The 22,371-nt window shown below is 42.2% G+C and overlaps 1 protein-coding gene across 2 annotated transcripts in view; it reads left to right on the forward strand.

The window, feature by feature from the left end:
• The window catches only part of fgf14 (fibroblast growth factor 14), a 329,652-nt gene that overhangs the window by 201,644 nt on the left and 105,637 nt on the right, over nt 1-22,371 (forward strand). Inside the window, exon 1 of one of the 2 annotated variants that reach the window (XM_071341955.1) lies at nt 14,535-16,323. The exons of the other annotated variant lie outside the window; for it this stretch is intronic. Coding sequence (XP_071198056.1) covers nt 16,131-16,323 — 193 coding nt within the window. The 5' untranslated portion in view covers nt 14,535-16,130. Of the gene's footprint in view, nt 1-14,534; nt 16,324-22,371 lie in introns of those variants that run through there. 2 annotated transcript variants of the gene reach the window in all.

Below are 22,371 nucleotides of genomic sequence, written 5' to 3' on the forward strand. Positions count from 1 at the left end.
GAGTTAGCCTGCAAATATAGTGAATTTGTATTTGATTTTGAATAGCCTAGTAATAGGGCATTTTTTATATTTTCATGATAAATAGGCTGACACATTACGTTTAGCTACAGAATATCTCACCACCTTGCTTTTCCATCTCCTCCTTTCTCTCCTTCATTCCTATCTCAAGCGTGCAGAAATAGGGGCTGTCAGTTTAATGAAATATGTTTCATTGTGAAAACATGTTACTATCGATTTCACTTTGTTTCCCAAATTAAGTACTGGGTAGCTGCAGGAACTGGGTTGGAAAGCCTATGGCATACAGCGTTTCAGTGAATATCACCCTTCATGCACGGAGTGGCTGCATGCTCCTAAACAGTGGTTGATGCAAGGAGTGAAATGACCAGAATAGCCTACCCAGCATGATTGACAAACTAACTAGCTGGAAAGTGGCCTCCATTCGCTGTTCGAGTGCATATGGATGACATGTATTTTTCCCCTGCCGTTGTTCCTGCCCATTTGATAATGGGCCATTCTAATTTGAAACTAATTTGACATATTAGTAAAGACAGGCTTAAATTGAGAATAGTCTGATGGGTGAAAGCATGTTCACTTGATGATAGAACTGTGTGTGCAGCCTGAGGCAGAATGCAAGCTTTTTTTGCAACTTCCTCAAATCATCAAATAAAATAAAATGTTATTTGTCACATGCTCCGAATACAACAGGTGTAGGTAGACCTTACAGTGAAATGCTTACTTACTAGGCCTTAACCAACCATGCAGTTCAAGAAACAGAGTTAAGAAAATATTTACTTCATAAACTAAAGTGAAAATAGTAAAAAAAAAAAATAAAAAAAAAGTAAAACAATAAAAATAACGAGGCTATATACAGGGGGTACCAGTACCGAGTCAATGTGCAGGGTACAGGTTAGTCTAGTTATTTTGTACATGTAGGTAGGGGTGAAATGACTATGCATAGATGATAAACAGCGAGTAGCAGCAGTGTAAAAACAAAGGGGGTTGGGGGGGCGTGTCAATTTAAATGGGTGGTCATTTGATTAATTGTTCAGCAGTCTTATGGCTTTGGGGTAGAAGCTGTTAAGGAGCCTTTTGGTCCTAGACTTGGCGCTCCGGAACCGCTTGCCGTGCGGTAGCAGAGAGAACAGTCTGTGACTTGGGTGACTAGAATCTTTGAATTTTTTTTGGCACCGCCTAGTATATAGGTCCTGGATGGTAGGAAGCTTGGCCCCAGTGATGTACTGGGCTGTACTCACTACCCTCTGTAGTGCCTTACGGTCAGATGCCGAGCAGTTGCCATACCAGGTGGTGATGCAACCCGGTCAGGATGCTCTCAATGGTGCAGCTGTAGAACTTTTTGAGGATCTGGGGACCCATGCCAAATCTTTTCATTTTCCTAAGGGGAAAAGGTGTTGTTGTGCCCCCTTCACGACTGCCATGGTGTGCTTGGAACAGGATATTTCGTTGGTGATGTGGACACCAAGGAACTTGAAACTCTAAACCCGCTCCACTACAGCCCCGTCGATGTTAATGGAGGCCTGTTCGGACCACTTTTTCCTGTAGTCCACGATCTGCTCATTTGTCTTGCTCACATTGAGGGAGAGGTTGTTGTCCTGGCACCTCCTCCCTATAGGCTGTCTCATCGTTGCTGGTGATCAGGCCCACCACTGTTGTGTCGTCAGCAAACTTAATGATGGTGTTGGATTCGTGTTTGGCCACACAGTCGTGAGTGAACAGGAAGCACAGGAGGAGACTAAGCATGCACCCCATTTTTGAGGATCAGCGTGGCAGCTGTGTTGTTGCCTACCCTTACCACCTGGGGGCGGCCTGTCCGGAAGTCAAGCATCCAAGTGCTTAGGGAGGTGTTTAGTCCCATGTTTCTTAGCTGAGTGATGAGCTTTGTGGGCACTATGGTGTTGAACGCTGAGCTGTAGTCAATGAACAGCATTCTCACATAGGTGTTCCTTTTGTTCAGGTGAGAAAGGGCAGTGTGGATTGTGATTGATATTTTGTCATTTGTGGATCTGTTGGGGTGGTATGTGAATTGGAGTTGGTCTTGGGTTTCAGTGATGATGGTGTTGATGGAAGCCATGACCAGCCTTTCAAAGCACTTTATGGCTTTGGCTACGGGCATTTAGGCAGGTTACCTTCGCTTCCTTGGGCACAGGGACTATGGTGGTCTGCTTGAAAAATGTAGGTATTATAGACTCGGTCAGGGAGAGGTTGAAAATGTCAGTGAAGACACTTGCCAGTTGGTCCGCTCATGCTTTGAGTACACGTCCTGGTAATCCGTCTGGCCCTGCGGCTTTGTGAATGTTGACCTGTTAAAGGTCTTGCTCACATCGGCTACCAATAGCGTGATCACACAGTCATCCAGAACAGCTGGTGCTATCATGCATGCTTCAGTGTTGCTTGCCTCGAAGCGAGCATAAAAGGCATTTAGCTCGTCTGGTAGGCTGATGTCACTGGGCAGCTCGCGGCTGGGTTTCCCTTTGTAGTCTGTAATAGTTTTCAAGCCCTGCCACATCCGACGAGCATCAGAGTCGGTGTAGTAGGATACAACGATTTGCCTGTTTGATGGTTCGTTTGAGGGAATAGAGGGATATCTTATAAGCATCCGGATTAGTGTCCCGCTCCTTGAAAGTGGCAGATCTATTCTTTAGCTCGGTGCGGATGGCTTCTGGTTGGGATATGTACGTATGATCACTGTGGGGACGACATCGTCAATGCACTTATTGATGAAGCCGGTGACTGAGGTGGTATACTCCTCAATGCCATTGGATAAATCCAAGAACATATTCCTGTCTGTGCTAGCAAAACAGTCCTGTAGCGTAGCATCCACGGCATCTGACCAATTCCATATTGAGCGAGTCACTGGTATTTCCTGCTTTAGTTTTTGCTTGTAAGGAGGAATCAGGAGGATAGAATTATGGTCAGATTTGCCAAATGGAGGGCGAGGGAGAGCTTTGTATGCACCTCTGTGTGTGGAGTAAATGTGGTCTAGAGTTTTTTTCCTGTGGTTGCACATGTGGCATGCTGGTAGAAATTTGGTAAAACAGATTTAAGTTTGCCTGCATTAAAGTCCCCGGCCACTAGGAGCGCCGCTTATGGATTAGCATTTTCTTGTTTACTTATGGCCTTATATAGCTCGTTGATAACGGTCTTAGTGCCAGTATTGGTTTGTGGTGGTAAATAGACTGCTACAAATAATATAGATGAGAACTCTCTTAGTAGATATTGTGTTCTATAGCTTATCACGAGGTACTCTACCTCAGGCGAGACTTCTTTAATATTAGAAATCGCGCACCAATTGTTATTTACAAATAGATACCAGGCGTAGCTTCTCTGTCCTGTTGATGTATGGAATACCCAGCCAGCTCTATAGTGTCCGTGTCGTCTTTCAGCCACGACTCGGTGAAACATAAGATATTACAGTTTTTAATGTCCCGTTGGTAGGATATTCTTAATCGGAGATCATCCAAATTATTAAAATATTTTCCAGTGATTGCACATTGGCCAATAGTATGGGTGGTAGTGGAAGTTTACTCACTCGCCTACGTATTCTCACTCGCCCTCTTTTTATCCGTCTTTTCTTCACGCAAATGACGGTGGTTTGGGCCTGGTCTCGAGAAAGCAGTATATCCTTTGCGTCGTTAAAGAAAAAATCTTTGTACCGTTCGAGGTGAGCAATCGCTGTTCTGATGTCTAGAAGCTCTTTTCGGTCATAAGAGACGGTAGCAGCAACATTATGTTCAAAATAAGTTACAAACCATGCGAAAAAATTAACAAAATAGCACGGTTGGTTAGGAGCCCCGTAAAATGTCAGCCATCGCCTCCGGCGCCATTACACATGCTCTATATCATAAAGCTGCTTATTAATGTAACATTATATCAATAGCCTACAGTCGCATCATGCGGCCCATATACTGTGTGTTTTGATTTCTAAGATATTCTACGGTTTGTATCATTGACAACTAAAGTTGTAGCACCTGTTTTAAATGATCACTTTTATGCTCAACATACTGTAGGTACTTCATATGCGCACTCGCTCTGGAATGGGAAAAATAACCTTTTGATTTTATTCTGCTAAGTTCAATTATATTCTTCTTACTATAAAATCATATAATATAAAATAATGGCATGGGGCTTATAAGCATATCTTGTCAGCTAAATGAACAAGTCTACAGCCTATGGCATGGAGCATAACCAGATAACATCAACTCATATTCTGTTCTTCTGAAATACATTTTCTTCATATCATAATGTTTCTTTAGACCTGCCTAAAATAAATAATGGATTTTTTGTGATAGTCTATATTAAATTGTTTTATTTGACTTTTTTTTACATGTTCCTAAGGCACACATCAGCAGCTTGTATGCGTGGAGGTCCGGAGATGCTAAAAGCAGTTATCTTAATTAACCTTTGCATGACCTTTCATGACCGCCACAGAACTATTAGTAATACGTTTTAATACAATATATCTGCCTTTACAATACCTAAGCCCTGTGTCGTTGAACATAGTTCTGCACGAGGATAATCCACAGTGGTGCACTAAGCAGCTTTTGGATGGCTATTACAGTAACATTATATTACACTGATCCTAATGGGAATATCTCTTCATCTGCTGATACTGTGGTAGCGTGTTTCTGTGCAGTGTCCTTCAGTGTATGGGTGCGTGCAAACTGAATTTCTTAGTGCTTAGTGTGCTTAGTGCTTAGTGTGTATTTGTGTGTAAGCATGCTGAATACCTGAATGCTGAGTGTGTATGCGTGCTGAGTATGTCTGTGTGTGTTTGCATCTTCAGTGCGTTTGTGTGTGTGTGTGTGGGTGGAATTCCTGAAGGCTCAGTGGTAGCCGTCTCTAGAGGTCTTTCCCGGGCTCTGTGGTTGTTTGATGCTATTTGATAGCATTGGGCTTGTTCAGGAGAGAGGCCTATGTGTGAGACGTGTGTGCGTGTGTGAGTGAGTGTGTGCGTACTTGTGTGTGTGTGTGTGTGTGTGTGCCAGGCATGTATGTGAATGAAGCGTGTGGGAGAAATCAACACACACGGGTAGTTATCCGAGGAAGGTTGTGATGTCTGCTGCTCTACTATAGAATATGGCGAGGCATAGAAAGCCCGTATAGGCTATGCTCGCCTTAAAGCTATTCAACCACCCTTGGAGCAAAATGTATGTCCAATATAGGTTGTTTCTTTATTATTCAAGATGTATGTTTCAGCATTAACGTGCATCAGTGTGTTTATTGTATTACAGAGCATGCACAAACTAAGATCATATCCTGTTGTTCCGATGTTGGAATTGCCTTATAATTCTGCATGGTAATGGACCTCTCTCAAATGAAGGCTGACCTTATTTCAACTCAATTACTATTCCATGAGACCCTTTATGGCTTAAGAAACACAAGCGCATTTCCTGAGCCTGGGCTTCTCTTGGCCGCCCTGGGATTTGCGCACACACACGCCCCCCAGGTTCAGGTCTGTCAGAGGGGTGTAGTGTGTAGGCTAATTGATATTCTCTCACGCTGCCCTGGGCTTCTCCTAGGAACTTCTCTCTGCAGTGTTGCTGACAGGGCATGTTCCTACACTGCTACAGACTTCAAATGGGATCAAAGGATGGAAGCGTGTGTGCGTGCGTGTGTGTGTGTGTCAAAGAGAGAGCAAAAGATAGTGATGTGTGTTACCAGCACGCAAGCTGTCTGCAGTCATCATTCTGCCTCTCTTGCTCGCTCTCATTTTTATCTCTCTCCCTCTCTCTCTGTTATTTCCATCCAAGGAGAAAGAATAACATCAAAATGTTAGTGAAGTTTCTCGCTGTACGTGCATGGATACAAACATCCAATCGAGTCTTGACATGTGATTGGTTGGATTGGGAAGAGTCTAGGTATGACACTTAACTAATCACTGAGTGTAAAGGCTGCACTGCTGCAGGCCTCCAACTAATCTTTTGGCATTATTACACAGCTGTGGTCTTTCCTTCTTTTATAATCAGGTTCCCTGTGAACGTGTAAAAGTCTAATTAAATGGCAAAACCCCACAGCCACAATTTACAGATTAAGCATCGATCCACTTGGCCTTTCACTTACAGGGAGAGAACGGTCACAGCCTATTATGAGCACTGGCCAAAATCAGGGTCCTCTGTGAACATTATCTCCATGGTAATCTGTTTTGGTTAGGCACTTGAGGTGTTTTTATGATTTGCTCTCAATTTAAATGAATGTCAAACTCTGTGTGGTCTCTCTCTCTTTCGTACCGCCCACCTCTCTTTCCCTCACCATTTTCAACTTTCTTTCAACCTCCACCTTCTTTCTCACTGTCACCCTCTATCTCTCGCCTTTCTATCTTTCACCTATCTTTCCCCCCCATCTCTCTCCCCTCTCTCACAGTCGCTGGACAGGTAACCGTATAAAAACATGTCCCCAGCTGTCGTTATCTTTATGTGAAGAGAAGTTCAGCACTGGTTTGATCGTTAATGGAGGATTGCAAATGAGGATTTAATGGTTCTGTGGCCTATAGGTTGGCCCCTCTGGGCCACCGTTGGTTATTGTGTTTCATTAGTGTCTCGGTTGGAGGTTGTTGACACCTCCGGTTCGTCCTAGGCTGCGTCTGAAATGGCACTCTATTCCCTATGAAGTGCACTACTTTTGACCTGGGCCCATTAGGGCTCTGGTCAAAAGTAGTGCACTATATAGAAAATAGGTTGCCATTTGGGATGCAGACCTAATTCTATCACAGTGAGAAGGGCGTTGCTCCATCCCACTCACAACAGAGAGCCTTATTGTTCTGTGGCTACAAATATACTCCAATGACATATTTATTATACATGATGAGCATATAAATGCTTTTATGGCTACCGCCCGATAGGAAAACAAACAGTTTGGAGACCCATTGAATTCTAAGTAGTTATAAGAAGAAGAGCTTGTGAATAATCAATGTTTGTGTCAGTATTTGAGGGTTCTTAGCTTGACTTGGCTTTCGAGGTGTAATATCTGCAATCAACTTAAAATGAACCGGGCAGTGTGAACTCAGATGTACTGTATGGCGGATAATTAGAATGATATTTGTAGGCAAGCTTTGATAAAGACCGATTGAGGTCGAAACGCGTCAGCTTTTTAATAAATAAGAGCATCTATGCCTTGAAAGAATTCTTGTTGTTGCAGTCTTTTTGGGAGATGCCATCACCTTGTTCATTTGTACCTGTTTGTCCAGATGGGATGTATAGTAACAGTAATATGTTGCCCAATAAAAGATAATTTCTTCACGTTCCCAATGTTTTGCAACACATTTTAGAGCTTGCTATTATGTACGATACACTTTCATCATTTTATTGCCCATCTCCATGGAAATTAATTAGGCGTTATAATCTTTTCAATGATCAATTATTGTAAAACAACAAACAAAAATGCATTCTTGTATAATTCATGGTGATTTGATTGGGCTCTGAATTGAAGTTTAGGGCTAATATATGGGTCTCCTTTTTCAACGCAATCAATTGTCGTAGAACTTTTTACCCACGATCTCATTTGTATTATTGCTGTATAACTAGTCCATTCCATTAATATCGATTAGATTGTGTTTTGAAGGTGAAGCAGTCCCTGTGACATTTTGCACACAGCAATATGAAACACTAATATGGAATCACAGAAAAAATGCAGTTAATCTAAGGACTACCTCCTAGTACCTCATTCAGGTACACTAATTCACTCAGAATATTATGAGAGCAATTTAAGCACCATTTAAGAAGCTTGCTCCATTTTCATTTTCTTCATAATCTGCTTATGTACAACCCCCCACATCTAGAATGCCTGATTAGCTTAGAGTATTAGACTTCTCAAACAAAACACACACACATGCGCACACGCAAGAAGGTACACATCCATACACAGATGCGGGCACACACACGTGGGGGCACAAGTGGACACAAACACACACACGGCCATGTTTTGCTGGCTAAGCCAGTTATTTTTAAAGACCCTGCATCGGATTGCCTCACTGGATGGACTAGTGACATTTCAAGACTTAGATTAAACCCTACAGTTTAGCAAAGAGCGATGGAAAGAAGGGAACGAAATGACATAATTCTCTGCTAAGCAAAATCATTTCTCATTTTTCCACATCTCAGTCTCGACCCTGAAAATGTTCTGACTCCCAATTTACAATTTACCCCATCAGGGAGGGGACTAGGAGAGTGGAGAGGCCCCCGGAGCGACTCAAATTAGTAGGAATAATCTACAGCCTTGTTTATTGAAGTCCCATCCGCTGACATTTTCTGTTCCTCTGCGGCAGAACATCTCGTAAGCACTAACGTAATTCTGCGGAAGGAGATTTGATAAGTGAATCCAGCCCTAATGGATCAGTTAGCTTTATAGTCTTCCTCTTGTCTGGCCTTTTGTTTTCCTCCCTGCATCTTAGCATGTGCATTGTTCTTCTCGTGGGGATGGGGGGGGGGGGGGTTGTTACTGACATCCACAGTGGTGGTAACGGGTTTTAGTATACTAACAAGACCAACTCTGCTATTTCTGTTGTTTCTTTTTTGGCCAATTCTCATCAATTCTCATTGCTAAGTCGAACATCTGTCGACTTAGCAATGATGTGTTGTCACGGTTGATTTGGGTGCCCTAGTAGTGTCCGATGTCAATTTGATTGGATTTTTGAAACTTCAGTCGTACAGTGCAGTTGAGTATGACGGCCCCACTGTAATTTCAGTCGTTATTGGTGCAATACACCAGTTTTAAACAGAAAACAAACTTCGCTCCTCTTCCTTATTTTCCCACCTTAAAGAGCGCCTAAGTGACAAATGAATTTGAACAGTTTGGGGCGGACTGTCAGTTCACACTAACGACGTTATCTCCTAGTATAAGCTGTATAAATGGGGCAGAAATCATTCCAGGTCAGATCCCATGCAGTAAAGAAGGGCTCTTAGCCTGCAAGGGGTTGGAATGGGTCGACCATGGAGTCCCACACTTTCCGAAGGAAAAGACATGTAGGTATGTGCTCAACTTTCTATCTACAGGACAGTAACGAATAGAACAGCAGAAGGAGTAGAAAACACTTGGTAAATATTTACTTCAAGCATCCAGGTATAATGCTTTATGACTTGTTATAAGCATGTATGAGCTTTTATAATGTCTTATAACAAGGTTTCTGTGTCTGATATCAACATGTCAAATGTACTGGTACTTTATTACCTCAATGGGAGTGGGGGGGTTGGTTTTGCAGCAGAATCCTCATCAGTATCCGAATGTAGTATGGTAATCTGGTTTAGACATGCAGGTATGCTCAATTATTTATTGGCAAGCACTATCTGACGGTAGCTCACATGCTATGCAGCTTGATATCATTTTGAACTTCCTGTTCAGAATCCTACCCGAGCTTATCTTTCACCATGGCATAGACATATTCAACATAGATATTGTATGGATTCAGACCGTTGCTTGCATTACTGCTGTAGAGACTCTCTACATTATTTTTTTGGGAATAAGTTTATGTCTCCACTCGGTGAAGGAAAGACTTATCTATCTCCACATGCTGTGTCGACTCCTTAGTAGTGCTGAATGATTAACTAAAATATTGGTTATTTTCTGTTTTTTAAACAACTTATTGACTTACGTCGGTTCAATCTTTTGAGTTCCATTTCGGTTTGGGGTTTTCTGAGAGCTTAATACACACATTGCAGAGTTTCTCTAAATCAGATCCAGCCTGAACTGTGCGATGTAGTAGAGAGTTGCAGTTTCCAACAGGCCAATGTTCTACATAGTTTAGCGCATTAAATGTGGTAACTAACTACAATGACCATAATCCATTGCGCAGCTACTTGTCTGGTCTCTGTTTATTTTATGCCTGCTATGGAAGAGTCAGAAGAATGTGTGATCGTGAGGGGATATACACTGAGTAGACTCAATTTGTTGGGGCATGGACTCTATAAGGTATCGAAAGCATTCCACAGGGATGCTGGCCCATGTTGACTCCAATACTCCTCACAGTTGTGCCATGTTGGCTGGATGTCCTTTGGGTGGTGAACCATTCTTGACACACACGGGAAACTGTTGAGCGTGAAAAACACAGCAGCGTTGCAGTTCTGGAAGCAAACCGGTGACCTGGCACCTACTATCATACCCCGTTCAAAGGCACTTAAAACTTTTGTCTTGCCCATTCACCCTCTGAATGGCACACATACACAATCCTTGTCTAAATTGTCTAAAGGCTTAAAAATCTTTATTTAACCTGTCTCCTCCCCTTCATCTACACTGATTGAAGTGGATTTAACAAGTGACGTCAATAAGGGATCATAGCTTTCACCTGGATTCACCTGGTCAATTTATGTAATGGAAAGAGCAGGTGTTCTTAATGTTTTGTATGCTCGGTATATTAAAGTAATGTGAATAAATGATTGTTAATAAGTGATACGCAGAAATGGGCAGACACTACCATCACGGGACTTTTATTCATTGTTTTATTCTGACACAACATTCAACCCAAATAATAGAAACCGACATCGAAAGTGAATATTTTTGTATAATCAAATCGACCTCAAAAAGCACTGATCTCTCAGCACTACTCCCCCAGTGGCGTATTGCTGGTAAAGCAGTAGTCTAATCCAGTCTGCGTCCCCCATATACTCTCTGTATGCTTCAGCCCTGCTAGAGACTAACCAGTAAAGCATTGGCTGCATGCTGTGCGGGTTGCAGACGAGGACACAACATACTGCAGCATCATGCTCGTTGTAATAGTTCTATGCTGTAGCAATAGTTTTTATGGGTATGTTTTGTAGCTCATTGAACATGCTACTGTAATCTCTCATAAGTCATGTGTTCCTCTCAGCAAGCAGCTGGATACATATTGTTTTGTCATGTAATTCTCCTCGCTTCGGGGATGAGGCTGTACACTGATTTGAAATTATGTCCCTGTATTGACTGTGGGAAATATAACAATGCAGCAAATATGATTTGCAATTGGATCATTTATCTGTTCGTGTTGCCATGTAATGATGGCAGTGGGTAAAGACAAGAATTTTACATGCAGCCTCAAACAGAAATAGCAATTCATTCGTTGTGCAAGAACATTTTTGAAAGTCTGTCTCCACATATGGAAAACATAGTCCTGTCATGTTCTAGTAAACATTTGTTCAAATTGTATTGATTTACAGTGCAGGTAATACATTATAGCCAGACTATCATGTCATACAGTCTCTGTCCATATCCCACTGCTACTGCACTGTGCCGGTGGTGTACTGTGTCTGTACCTACGTGTAGAGTCATTGTTGGGCTGACAGTGTCCACTGCTGGCTGCAACATAAACTGCATTGTCTCCAACTGTGCATGTCTCTGCGGCGGCATCTGAGCGCAATCTATCCGAGGAACATTTACGTGCGAAGACAGGCACCCCACACGTATAGACCGGTCACAGGGGTATTGTTTTCCTCAAAAAGGTAGGGGTCCAAACTATTGACACCAGGAAATATTCTTATAAATAAAGTAGTCAAAAGTTTAGTCCTATATTCCTAGCACGCAATGAGTACATCAAGCTTGTGACTCTACAAACGTGTAGGATGCATTTGCAGTTCGTTTCGATTGTGTTTCAGATACTTTTGTGCCCAATAGAAATGAATAATGTGAAAGTGGAATTATGTTTTTAGAAATGTTTACAAATTAATAAAAAATGAAAAGCTGGAATGTCTTATAAGTATTCAACCATTTTATGGCAAGCCTAAATAAGTTCAAGAGTAAAAATGTGCTTAACAAGTCACATAATAAGTTTAATGGATTTATGATTTTAGATTTTTGAATGGCTACCTCATCTCTGTACCTCATTCATAAAATTATCTGTAAGGTCCCTCAGTCAAGCAGTGAATTTCAAACACAGATTCAACCACAAAGACCAGAGAGGTTTTCTAATGCCTTGCAAAGAAGGGCGCGTATTGGTAGATGGGTAAAAATGAAAAAAGCAGACATTGAATATCCATTTGAGCATGGTGTTAATCAGACTTTGGATTAATTACACTTTGGATGGTGTATCAATACACCCAGTCACTACAAAGATACAGGTGTCCTTCCTAACTCAGTTGCCGGAGAGGAAGGAAAATGCTCAGGGATTTCACCATGAGGCCAATGGTGACTTTAAAACAGTTACTGAGTTTAATGGCTGTGATAGGAGAAAACTGAGGATGGATCAACAACATTGTAGTTACGCCACAATACTAACCTAATTGACAGATTGAAAAGAAGGAAGCCTGTACAGAATAAGGATGCATGTTTTAGAAAAAAACTATTCCAAAACATGCATCTTGTTTGCAACAAGGCACTGGCAAAGCAATTATATGTTGTCCTGAATACAAAGTGATATGTTTGGGGCAAATCCAAAACAACACATTACTGAGTACCACTCCATATTTTCAAGCATAGGGGTGGCTGCATCATGTTATGGGTATGCTTGTAATTGTTAAGGACTTGGGAGCTTTTCAGGATAAAAAGAAACGATATGGAGCTAAACCCAGGCAAAATCCTAGAGGAAAACCTGCGTAAATCTGCTTTCCACCAGACACTTGGAAACTAATTCACCTTTCAGCAGGACAATAACCTAGACACATGGCCAAATATACACTGGAGTTGCTTACCAAGATGACATTGAATGTTCCTGAGTGGCCTAGTAACAGTGTTGACTTAAATAAATTAAAACATAAAAACATTCAACATTCAACATAAAAAGCTACAGAGGGCTATATCGGTCCACCAATAAAGGACTAGTAAAGCCCAGTGCACTACTTTTTTTATTTTTCAATAGTTTTTTTGTTGTATATATTAACATTGTTTTTTGTATTCTGATTTTTCAGCGGCTATGTGGGTGTGAATACCTATGTAAATGAGATATTTCTGTATTTCATTTTCAATCAATTTGGGGTATTGTGTGTAGATGGGTGAGAGACAAAAAATGTATTTCATCCATTTTGAATTCAGGCTGTACTGCAACAAAATGTGGAATAAGTCATTGCGTGCAAGGAATATGGGAGGAAATAGTAAACTTTTGAAAAGGCCTACTTTATTTATAAGAATCTTTAGGGTGTCAATCATTTTGATCGCTACCTTTTTGAGAAAAAAATATCTTTCTTTGAGCAATTGTATTAGTATAAAATAATATAATTTCCCAATTTTTGGGAGAATACAATATAGCTCAGTATTTGAATTATTTATTTATACACTCATTATTGTGCATCTTTATCATGGGTATCAATAATTTCGAACCCCATTGTACATTTGATTTAATAAGGTTAGATGGTTTTCCCTCTAAATATAAATAGGGATTGCATGTGGCATGCCCCCTCCTCTCTTTAAACATCCAGAATATCTACCCCTGGCTAAAACATTTATTAGTAGGCCCTAAAATGACGCAGTGATAAAAAACATTCATATCGCTGAATAATTTCTCAGACCGGCTCCCTAGTTTCCAGGTGCAACGTGAAAGAGAATGCATACGAATCCAGCCCTGGCCCGGCCATTTGGCAATGCATCTCAGCCCGGTATGCCTTGACATCAACAAGTGGATGCTCGATCGTGTGTGGAAAGAGAGTGTAGCCTAGAGCCCGGTGATGCCACTGTCCCCAAATGTTCCCACTTCTTTAATTAATTGCGGCGACAAACGGCAGATGGCTCTCTTGCGTTTTAATTTCTATCTGTGAATGTTGTCTCTGGAAATGATATCCATCTAACAGAGAAATATCTAATGATTTATGGTGTTGTTTTGTAGTATTAGAACCACCAATCCAGCATATGTTGACAGAAATTATTTTTCTGAAGTGTCTCTCCTGAATACGTCATTGTTTTTTGTGTAGCCTATGGTTTGCTCAACGATTTATCCAGAAATTAGCACTGTGCGCCCTCAAACTGGGCACAGAAGCCTATTCTACGTTGGTTCAACGTAATTTCATTGACATGACGTGGAAACAACGTTGATTCAACCAGTGTGTGCCCAGTGGGCTGTGTGTGTGCGTGTGGCAAAGGAATGAGGCACTGAAATGAATGAGCCCGAAAGTGGTTGAGAGATAGACGGAGTGATATTATTGTGAGATTAAATGGCGATAGTAATCATTCCTTTATCATGCTACTCGAGTTGCAGATTTTATTGACATTTTAGTCATTTAGCGGACGCTCTTATCCAGAGCGACTTACATGAGCGATTTGTAGGGTTAAGTGCCTTGCTCAAGGACACTTGGACGATTTTTCAACTAGTCACCTCAGGGATTTGAACCTTTCGGGTTAATGGGCCAACGCTCTTAATCGCTAGGCTACCTGCCGCCCTATGTTTTTGCAGTTAAGCTATTCCTTCTGTTTAAGCACTTGAAGCACACACTTTTATTTAATTTGATTAGCGAGGAGTTCAATAGCCTACATTTTGATGCACGGTTTTACTCTTTTCCAATAGGCTGCCTGCCCAAGGTCATGCGTAGGCTACCGGGCAATAAATGCCTACATGGATACATGCAATGGTGGACGGTCCCATACACATTAAAACATATACGAATATATGTATTTTCAGCCATATTTGTAACGAGCCTATTACATGCCCATTGCAATTTAGTTGCGAGCATGTTCGGAGCGGGGCGTCGGTTATTGCACAGCTGAAGCCGCCTTTATGTGTCAAATCTCACTACCGGTTGATAGCGACGCCTGAAGTGAGGGACTTGTGCTCGAGAGGTCGAAAGAGAGGGAGAGAGGGTATTCTCCTCTTTCCTCTCCGAGGCGAGTGCAAAGGAGAGGGTGAGTGGCTAAGACTTGTTGATGTGGAAGATGGGATGATCTATAGACGGAAACAAGAGTCACCCTTCATCGTTTTTCTTACAGCGCGGGATTGATGCCAAATGCGCTTTTGCGCGGGAAAGGTGTGCCTGTGCAATGGTGCCTATAGAGAGCCTATGTGTTTCCCTGCGGGGTCTCCTATCCTGTCTTTTCGATTACGCACCTGATTGCTGTCTCTCCAACGAACGGTGGGTTTAATATGACATTCCCGACAGCCGTATTGTCTCCTCCGCATCCGGCAGCGTAAGTTTATCTATTTGTATGCAGTTGTCACACCGTCCAGACGTCATCCGCACAGGACCCGGTTAAGCTTAGGTTAGCCTACATTTTTTTCTCTCTCTCCAATCGGTGTACAATCGCGTGTGTTGTGTTTGTTTCTCTTTGACCACAATACCAATCTACAATGACAGCCCAGATGTGAAGGGAAATGGACTATACAAAGAGAAGACGTGAATACGCATCATGCAGCCATGCGGTCGGATAGGTATAGCCTATATTGCTATTCAATAGGCCTAGATATAGCCACGTTTGATATTTACGTATTACTTTGATGTCGTATTTATCGTACCGACATGTATTGGCTAATATTTGACTCTCCGAGATGAATGGCCATTTCAGGAGCAGTGTTGCGTATTGAATGGTCAACTTGGCTAATATTTCTGCGTAAACGTCGTGTTATCCTATGCTGTACCCTGGCGAGTGAGTGCCCCTCGTCCGACGGTGATAATCACCCAGAAAAGCGCTTTTGTTTGTTTGTTTGGACGGCTGGCGGAACACACGCGCGCACACACTCAACACAGCGTGGCCACCGCTGTCCAGCGTGCCGACTTCTGAATCCTGCACCGGTCTCCAGGACGAGAGGAGGGAAGGAAGACAAAAGGAGAAGAAGAGACAGGAGTGTGGGAAGGGGAGGCTACAACACACACTGGACATTTAGCAGGGGATGGAAGTGAAAATGTCACCCAATAAACCGAAAATCAATACGCAGATATGACTGTTGAGCAATCTCGTTTGGGGTGAGTTTTTGCCAAGCAATTTCACCAACTGGACTCCTGAAAATATGGAATGAAATAATTTTATGACAACAGTTTCATGATTCTCACGAACCGTACAATTAACGATAACGCAATGTTTCATAAGCACTAAAATGTAGTGTCTGTACACTAAAGGCAGTTATCAAAAAGTAGACTACTATTTAAATATACCTGATTCAACACCACGGACCGTCTAGCCGCCAAAATGGGACTGTGACCGTGCTGTGAGCGACTAGAGGCGGTTGTTTATGTGGTCTGTGCTCCGTGTGCGGACGGAGTGCGGACCGGACCTGAGCAGCAGTGAGACATTGAGCCATGGCAGCCGCTATTGCCAGCGGTCTGATCCGGAAGAAGAGGGAGGCACGGGAGCAGCATGTAGACCGACCACCCCCGAACAGGCGGAGGAAGAGCCCCAGTAAGAACAAGGGGCTCTGCAATGGCAACCTGGTCGACATCTTCTCCAAAGTGCGTATCTTCGGCCTGAAGAAGAGGAGACTACGGAGACAAGGTGTGAGAAGTTGTGTGTCCCGTGTTTTGTGAGGTGTCTTTTGTGACTTATGTGGGTAACGCATTGTGCTGTAAAGTCAACCTTTTTATACACATCATTCATTTGGGTAACCCCTCATTGGGAAGTAGGCAAATCAATGTGTGCATTAACATTGATTTAATATCATTAATTCACGAAACTCAGAGATAAACCATGACAGTATAATATTTGCACTGACTATCCCATCATCCGTAAATGTTTAATGAAGGGAGAAAACACGTGTGGTAGGCTATAACCCAGGATTCCCCAACTGGCGTCCTGTATGGGACTTGGCCTGCAGGTGATTTTATTTGCCCCCCCCCCAAGTTTTCTGATCAAAAAAAAATATATACTGAAATTCTTAATTGTTGGGCATAAAAGACTGTAAAACCACCAGGAAATCCGCTATAAGTGATTTTAATTTAGTAAATCTGTTCCGAAGTGTTCCCAAGCATAATAGAGAGATATATGTGATTGTATACAAATCTAAGCAAGGTTTGAAATGATTATGTTTTAGTCAAACATTATATCTGTTTGGGCTTCTTTCGGTCAATTTGCAGTCTACAAATGATTTGTAATTGTGTTCCGGCCCCGTCCTGCGGCTGGAGTTGATGGTCCCTGCTATAGCTTGTGGCGGCCAATCCCATGGTTCTTATGGTTGACTATAGCAGTCTGTTTGTTGGTCCCTCACAGGCAGGAAGGAGAGAAGGAGAGATAAAACAAATCTACCCCTGATTTAGCCTATATGCAATCTCAGGTAGATGACAGGCAACAGACGAGCTGTGCGTGATGCTTTAGAACAGGGTTCCCCAACTGGTGGCCCGCGGGCCAAATTTCTGAGCTGAAAAAAAAACAAAAATATTGTTGGACGTAAAAGCCTGTAAAAACACAAGGAAATATTTAGTTTTGAGAATCTGTTCCGAAGTATTCCCACGCGTAATAGAGAGACGTGATCGTATACAAATGTAAGCACGGTTTGAAATATTATATCTCTTTGGGCTTCTTGTGGTCAATTTGCCATTTACAAATGATTTGTCACTATGTTCCGCCCCCCGCATACCATCCGCTCAAGAAAAACAATCGTCCTGTGGCTGAATCTAGGTGATGATCCCTGCTTTAAAACGGAGCTGTCACCACGTCTTGCTTGAATTGGCCTGTCCGCTTTGAAGCTCCTACATGCACACTGCTGAACTGATGAACTGCATTGTGCATGTAACAAAGCCTTACACATCCCCAGAATGAACAACAAATACAATTGCTATGAGACCTAAAAGGTTAATAGTTCCCTGATAAGAGGCTACGCCATTCAAACATAATCTTTCCTCACATAACTGTATTGAACCTGTGGGCCACTGCCTTTCATTTATATCCTCCGATCCAAAAATCCAAAACTCATACAGTACACAGGCTTAACAGTGCTGTATTTAGCCAGCTAGACAGCATATTTCCATTCCTAGTCCCTGCCTGTCTGGATGCCCACTGCACTGTCCGATAACCCAGTTCTTCTGGCTTGCGGACAGAGATCCCAGCAGTTGCAGGACTTGATGCTAGATCATGCCAACAGAGAAGCCGGGGCCTAATGAAACCATAATAGGCGCTGTGGGCTTGGGTATGTGGCGTAGCTGTGTATCTTGGTACCTGCCACTGGTGTCTACGGGGCAATCTGTCGCTAATAAATTCCAGAGTCAAAGACACTGATGCCAGGCTTATCCAGCGTGACAAACTGCTCCTACAACGCCTTGACAACAACACACCTGCCAACTCAGGGGCCCCTCTGTCTGTTTGTGTGTGTGTGTGTATGTATTTGCTTGCGTGGGTGTGTGTTCATGTGAGCACGTGTGACAGACGACATTGCCCTGATAAGTATTGGCAAGCGATGCATTGCATTTAGCCTTTCTTAAAACAGGTCCTCTGTCGTAAGACAATGCATGATAAGAATTAAGTGTAGTGGTGGAAAAAGCTACTCAGAAATGTATGATTTGTTCTCGTTGCTGAGTGATAGAGTTGTAGTCAGACCACATGGCGAACACTTGGGCCACGTCCCAAATGGCACCCTGTTCCCTATGTTGTGCACTACTTATGGGCCCTGTAAAAAACAAAATGCACTAGAAAGGGAATAGGGTGCTATTTGGGATGAAACCTTGGTTGTCACTCATCTTCATCATAGCCGTTATTACTATAGCCGTTATTACTAATTACTGGCCCAGTGGGACGATATCTCATTCATTTCCCACTCGCATGAGAGTTGTTGGGGACAATCTTTAGCGAGCGATTTCACCCACCACCACGGCTTTCGGAGCTCACAGGGGGCTGCTAGGAAATGCTGCCCACTCGAGTGCTCTCTCTCTCTCTCTCTCACACACACACACACATGCATGCACACACACACATGCACACAGACGCAGGCACGCACACGTGTACAGAAACAAACACACACAGGCTGAAGGAAGAGTAATGGCTTGTTTGGTGTGCTTAATTCAATGCCGGCCTCGCCGGAAGGACATTTACAGCAAAATAAAGCTGAATGCTCCACCAATCATACGCGGCGCTATAACGCGAGCGGACAATGCAGTTGTCTTTTTTTCAGGGCTTCCACAGCTGAGAATACACTGGAAATAGAGCTTCCAGGGGAGAGCTTTTTCCTAGATGATTCGTTTTTCTGAGACTGTGTGGGTTTTCGATTGAGGAGACCAGGCTTTTCTTTACTGTGGCGCAGTTGACACCGTTGGATGGATCATAGTGCTGGGTGGTGTTCATTAGGCACCAAATGGAAGAAATTGGACTAAAACAGAGAGGGACTGCCTGTGAAGTTTCGTTGCAAGCTCCAGTGAACACGAATGTGACCTGGATTCATGCATTGGCCACAACACACATACTGATTGTATAGCTGTAGTCCTTTTTTGTAAAAGCGTTTGAAAATTCACCATTTTATAACATTTTTATGGCAATGTTTTCACAAACATTGTCCTTAATCTGAATTTCTGATGATTCTTAGGATTCTACTAAATTTTGTTTGGCAAAAAAACAACTGAACAACAGCTTCCATGTCTGCATCTGAAAGACAACCTCTTCATGCATTTCTTAGTATCTTAGTAGTAGTAAGTCCCTCTTCCACATGGACATACTGAATGTCATGCATCCCCCTGGACCAGATGTGGGCAACATGGGTGTATACGCTATCAGTGAGGTGAAATGGGCAGAACATTGCAGATTGTTCACTTCTATCTCCAACAAGTCTCCATCAACTTACCTGGTGAATCTCCATCAACTTAGGCCACCTAAAACAGTTTAAAAACGTCACCTTTTCACACGTACCAACAAAACGGGTGTGATCATTCTACAGTGGTCCTTGCAGCGTACGCTAAAACCGGTGTGATTATGGCGCTTATTTCGAACGTCCAGTTTTGATTGACACAACAGTCAGCATTTGAGAAAGCCTCACTGGTTTTTCACAGAAACATTATGCACAAACACAGTCCTTACAAAGTTATGTCCTGTATGTGACCCGTTTATTTTGGGATGCAATATTCAGACATGCACAGAAGTAGCGACAGCATACACAATCATCCAAACCGTGAAATGTAGGCTACATGAGTCCTAGCGCTAACTGAGGAAAGATTGACATAACACAAGCGGTCATATTTAGAGAACTCTCCTCTGACAGAAACCACAATATTAATTAGCCAATAGCATTGACTATTTATAATTCATCACATCACGGGTGAGCTCAACATTAATCGAAATATACTTTCTAGAAATCTGAAGTAATCTGATGATGGGTAGTTTGTGCGTGCCGCCATATTTGTTTTTTTCTTGTCAACCGAAGATAATAAGAGGAGACAAGATGAGTATGGTCTGTTTGCAGTATGCATATTGAAGGGGGTGTGTCATCTACGATAATTCACTTCCCTTCATTAATTTCCGAAAGTTTACTCAAAATTTGAGTGAACCATTACTTCACCTCATTATAAAATATTTGGTCTGACAGACATTTACGTGACACCCAGAATGCATTGTATAATGTCAACAGACATGGTGCCACACATAGCAAGCAAATAGCTTAGCATTAGCTCATTATAATCAGTACAACCTTCAAAAAAGTATTTTACACACGTCACAGTAGGTGTCTATTACAATCGATGCAATAATCGGAATTCATTATTTGTCACCAGTACTTGAAAACATGTGAATAAAACTGTAAATACATTATGCCCCATACATTCATACTGTATGCTACAGTAGAAACGACAACACGTTATACAGAAAATAAGGCACTTACTTTGATAGGAACGCACACAAGTTATTATTTGTAAGGAAAACATAAATGCAACAATGCGAGCACCAGCAAGAAAATTTGCTAGTTCGTGCAAGACTGTGCATATGTCTGCATACATGATGTGCGGAGGAAGGGCTCTCCTCGAAGAGGGAAGTATGTCCAGCTCAGTAAAGCCTCAAACATAAATTGGCCGCAACACTGAAATGGGCTACTTCAATGTGAATTAAAGAGGAGGCGGAACAACCCTCAAATCAAACTGTTGTTAGAAAATAGAACTTGTTAGAATATAACTTGAAATTGACAAGTTGAAGCATAGTCTATAGATAATTAGCAGGCAGCGCGTATTAACTGTCCTGTTGCGTAACAATCACATTTGTGACTCACAACCTGGATTCGGTCTTATGTAGCAATGTTTGGATTTCTGTTTTTTACATTGGATAAAAGTAGAGACTCAGAGCTACAAAATTGTATATCATACACTGCATTTAAGGAAACGATGGGAAAGTAATTCTGCTTTGAAAGTTGGCCAACTTGTAAACTCACTTTTGAGAAAACGGTCTTTCAATGTTTTGGTACAACTATTCGAGAGCCCTTCTTTGTCTACACCCATTCAGCATTGTTCACACCCTCTTAAGCCGTAGCCCCACCAATCTCTTTAAGGGTTGATCCAACCGTTCTGTACTAACTTGCCAGCTACTTCCAGACATCTAAGAGAGAGAGAACAGCTCACTGTGGTTTCGCGTTCAGAGAGCACACTGGACGCTATGGCCAATAAGTAACGTTGTTCGAGAGCTGTGACCTCAGAACTACAGTCAATTACCCAAGCTAACTGGCTAACATTGGCTAACTACTTCCAGACACATAATGAGAGAACAACCCAGTCTGACCGTTTTACTTGCCCTAGCAGAGCTGGTTAGGCTTTTTTCATGTTATCCAGAGTGCTGGTGTCTAACTGTGCTGCTGGCAGCAATTGAATTACGCTTTGTTGCTGACGTCTACTGACACCGGACATATTCAACGGGTGTTGAGCGTTCAAATATGTATCAGTTATTATGCGCTCTGGCACAATAAGACAAGAGTCTATTGTAACTATGTAACTAGATAGCTAGCTAGGTAAACAATTAATCCCAAATGCATGACGTAGCGTTAGTTAGCGAACCAGCGAGCAAACATTAGCTAGCTAGCTAACAGTACACTTTAACGTGAAATGAAAATACTTTGTCATGAATCTGCAGGTAGCTAACCAACCAGGTTCTATGGCTATAACTAGTCAAGCAATTGTGTCTGAGATACGAAGAATAAGATCATACACGTAACGTTAGCTAGCAACCCAGCCAGCTAACGTTAGCTAGCTAAAAGTACACTTGAAATTAAACCACTTTCTGTCAAAATTAGAAACGTGTAATATCTAAACATTTTACCAGTATACATCACGGTTGGATGCGTCTCCTGTCTGATGCCATACATGGTTGCCTTATTTTGACGATGTAATCCAGACTGGTGTTTTCTCCATCTCTTTAGCTATCATACCCGAATTCCACTGATTTCAAAATTCGGTCCTCCAGAAAGTGTAGAGCATACACAAAACGCTAGCTAGCTAGCCAGCCAGCTAATGTTAGCTAGCTAACAGTACACTTTAAGTTGACATTAGGTTTATGCAGTTTTACTACGCGATACGTTAAAAAAAAAAAAAAGCTGCGTTCTACACAATTATCTAAACATACTGACCAGCTCCAATAGACAGACGCGTGCTA

The sequence above is a fragment of the Salvelinus alpinus genome, chromosome 14 (assembly GCF_045679555.1).
Source record: "Salvelinus alpinus chromosome 14, SLU_Salpinus.1, whole genome shotgun sequence".
Lineage (NCBI taxonomy): Eukaryota > Metazoa > Chordata > Actinopteri > Salmoniformes > Salmonidae > Salvelinus > Salvelinus alpinus.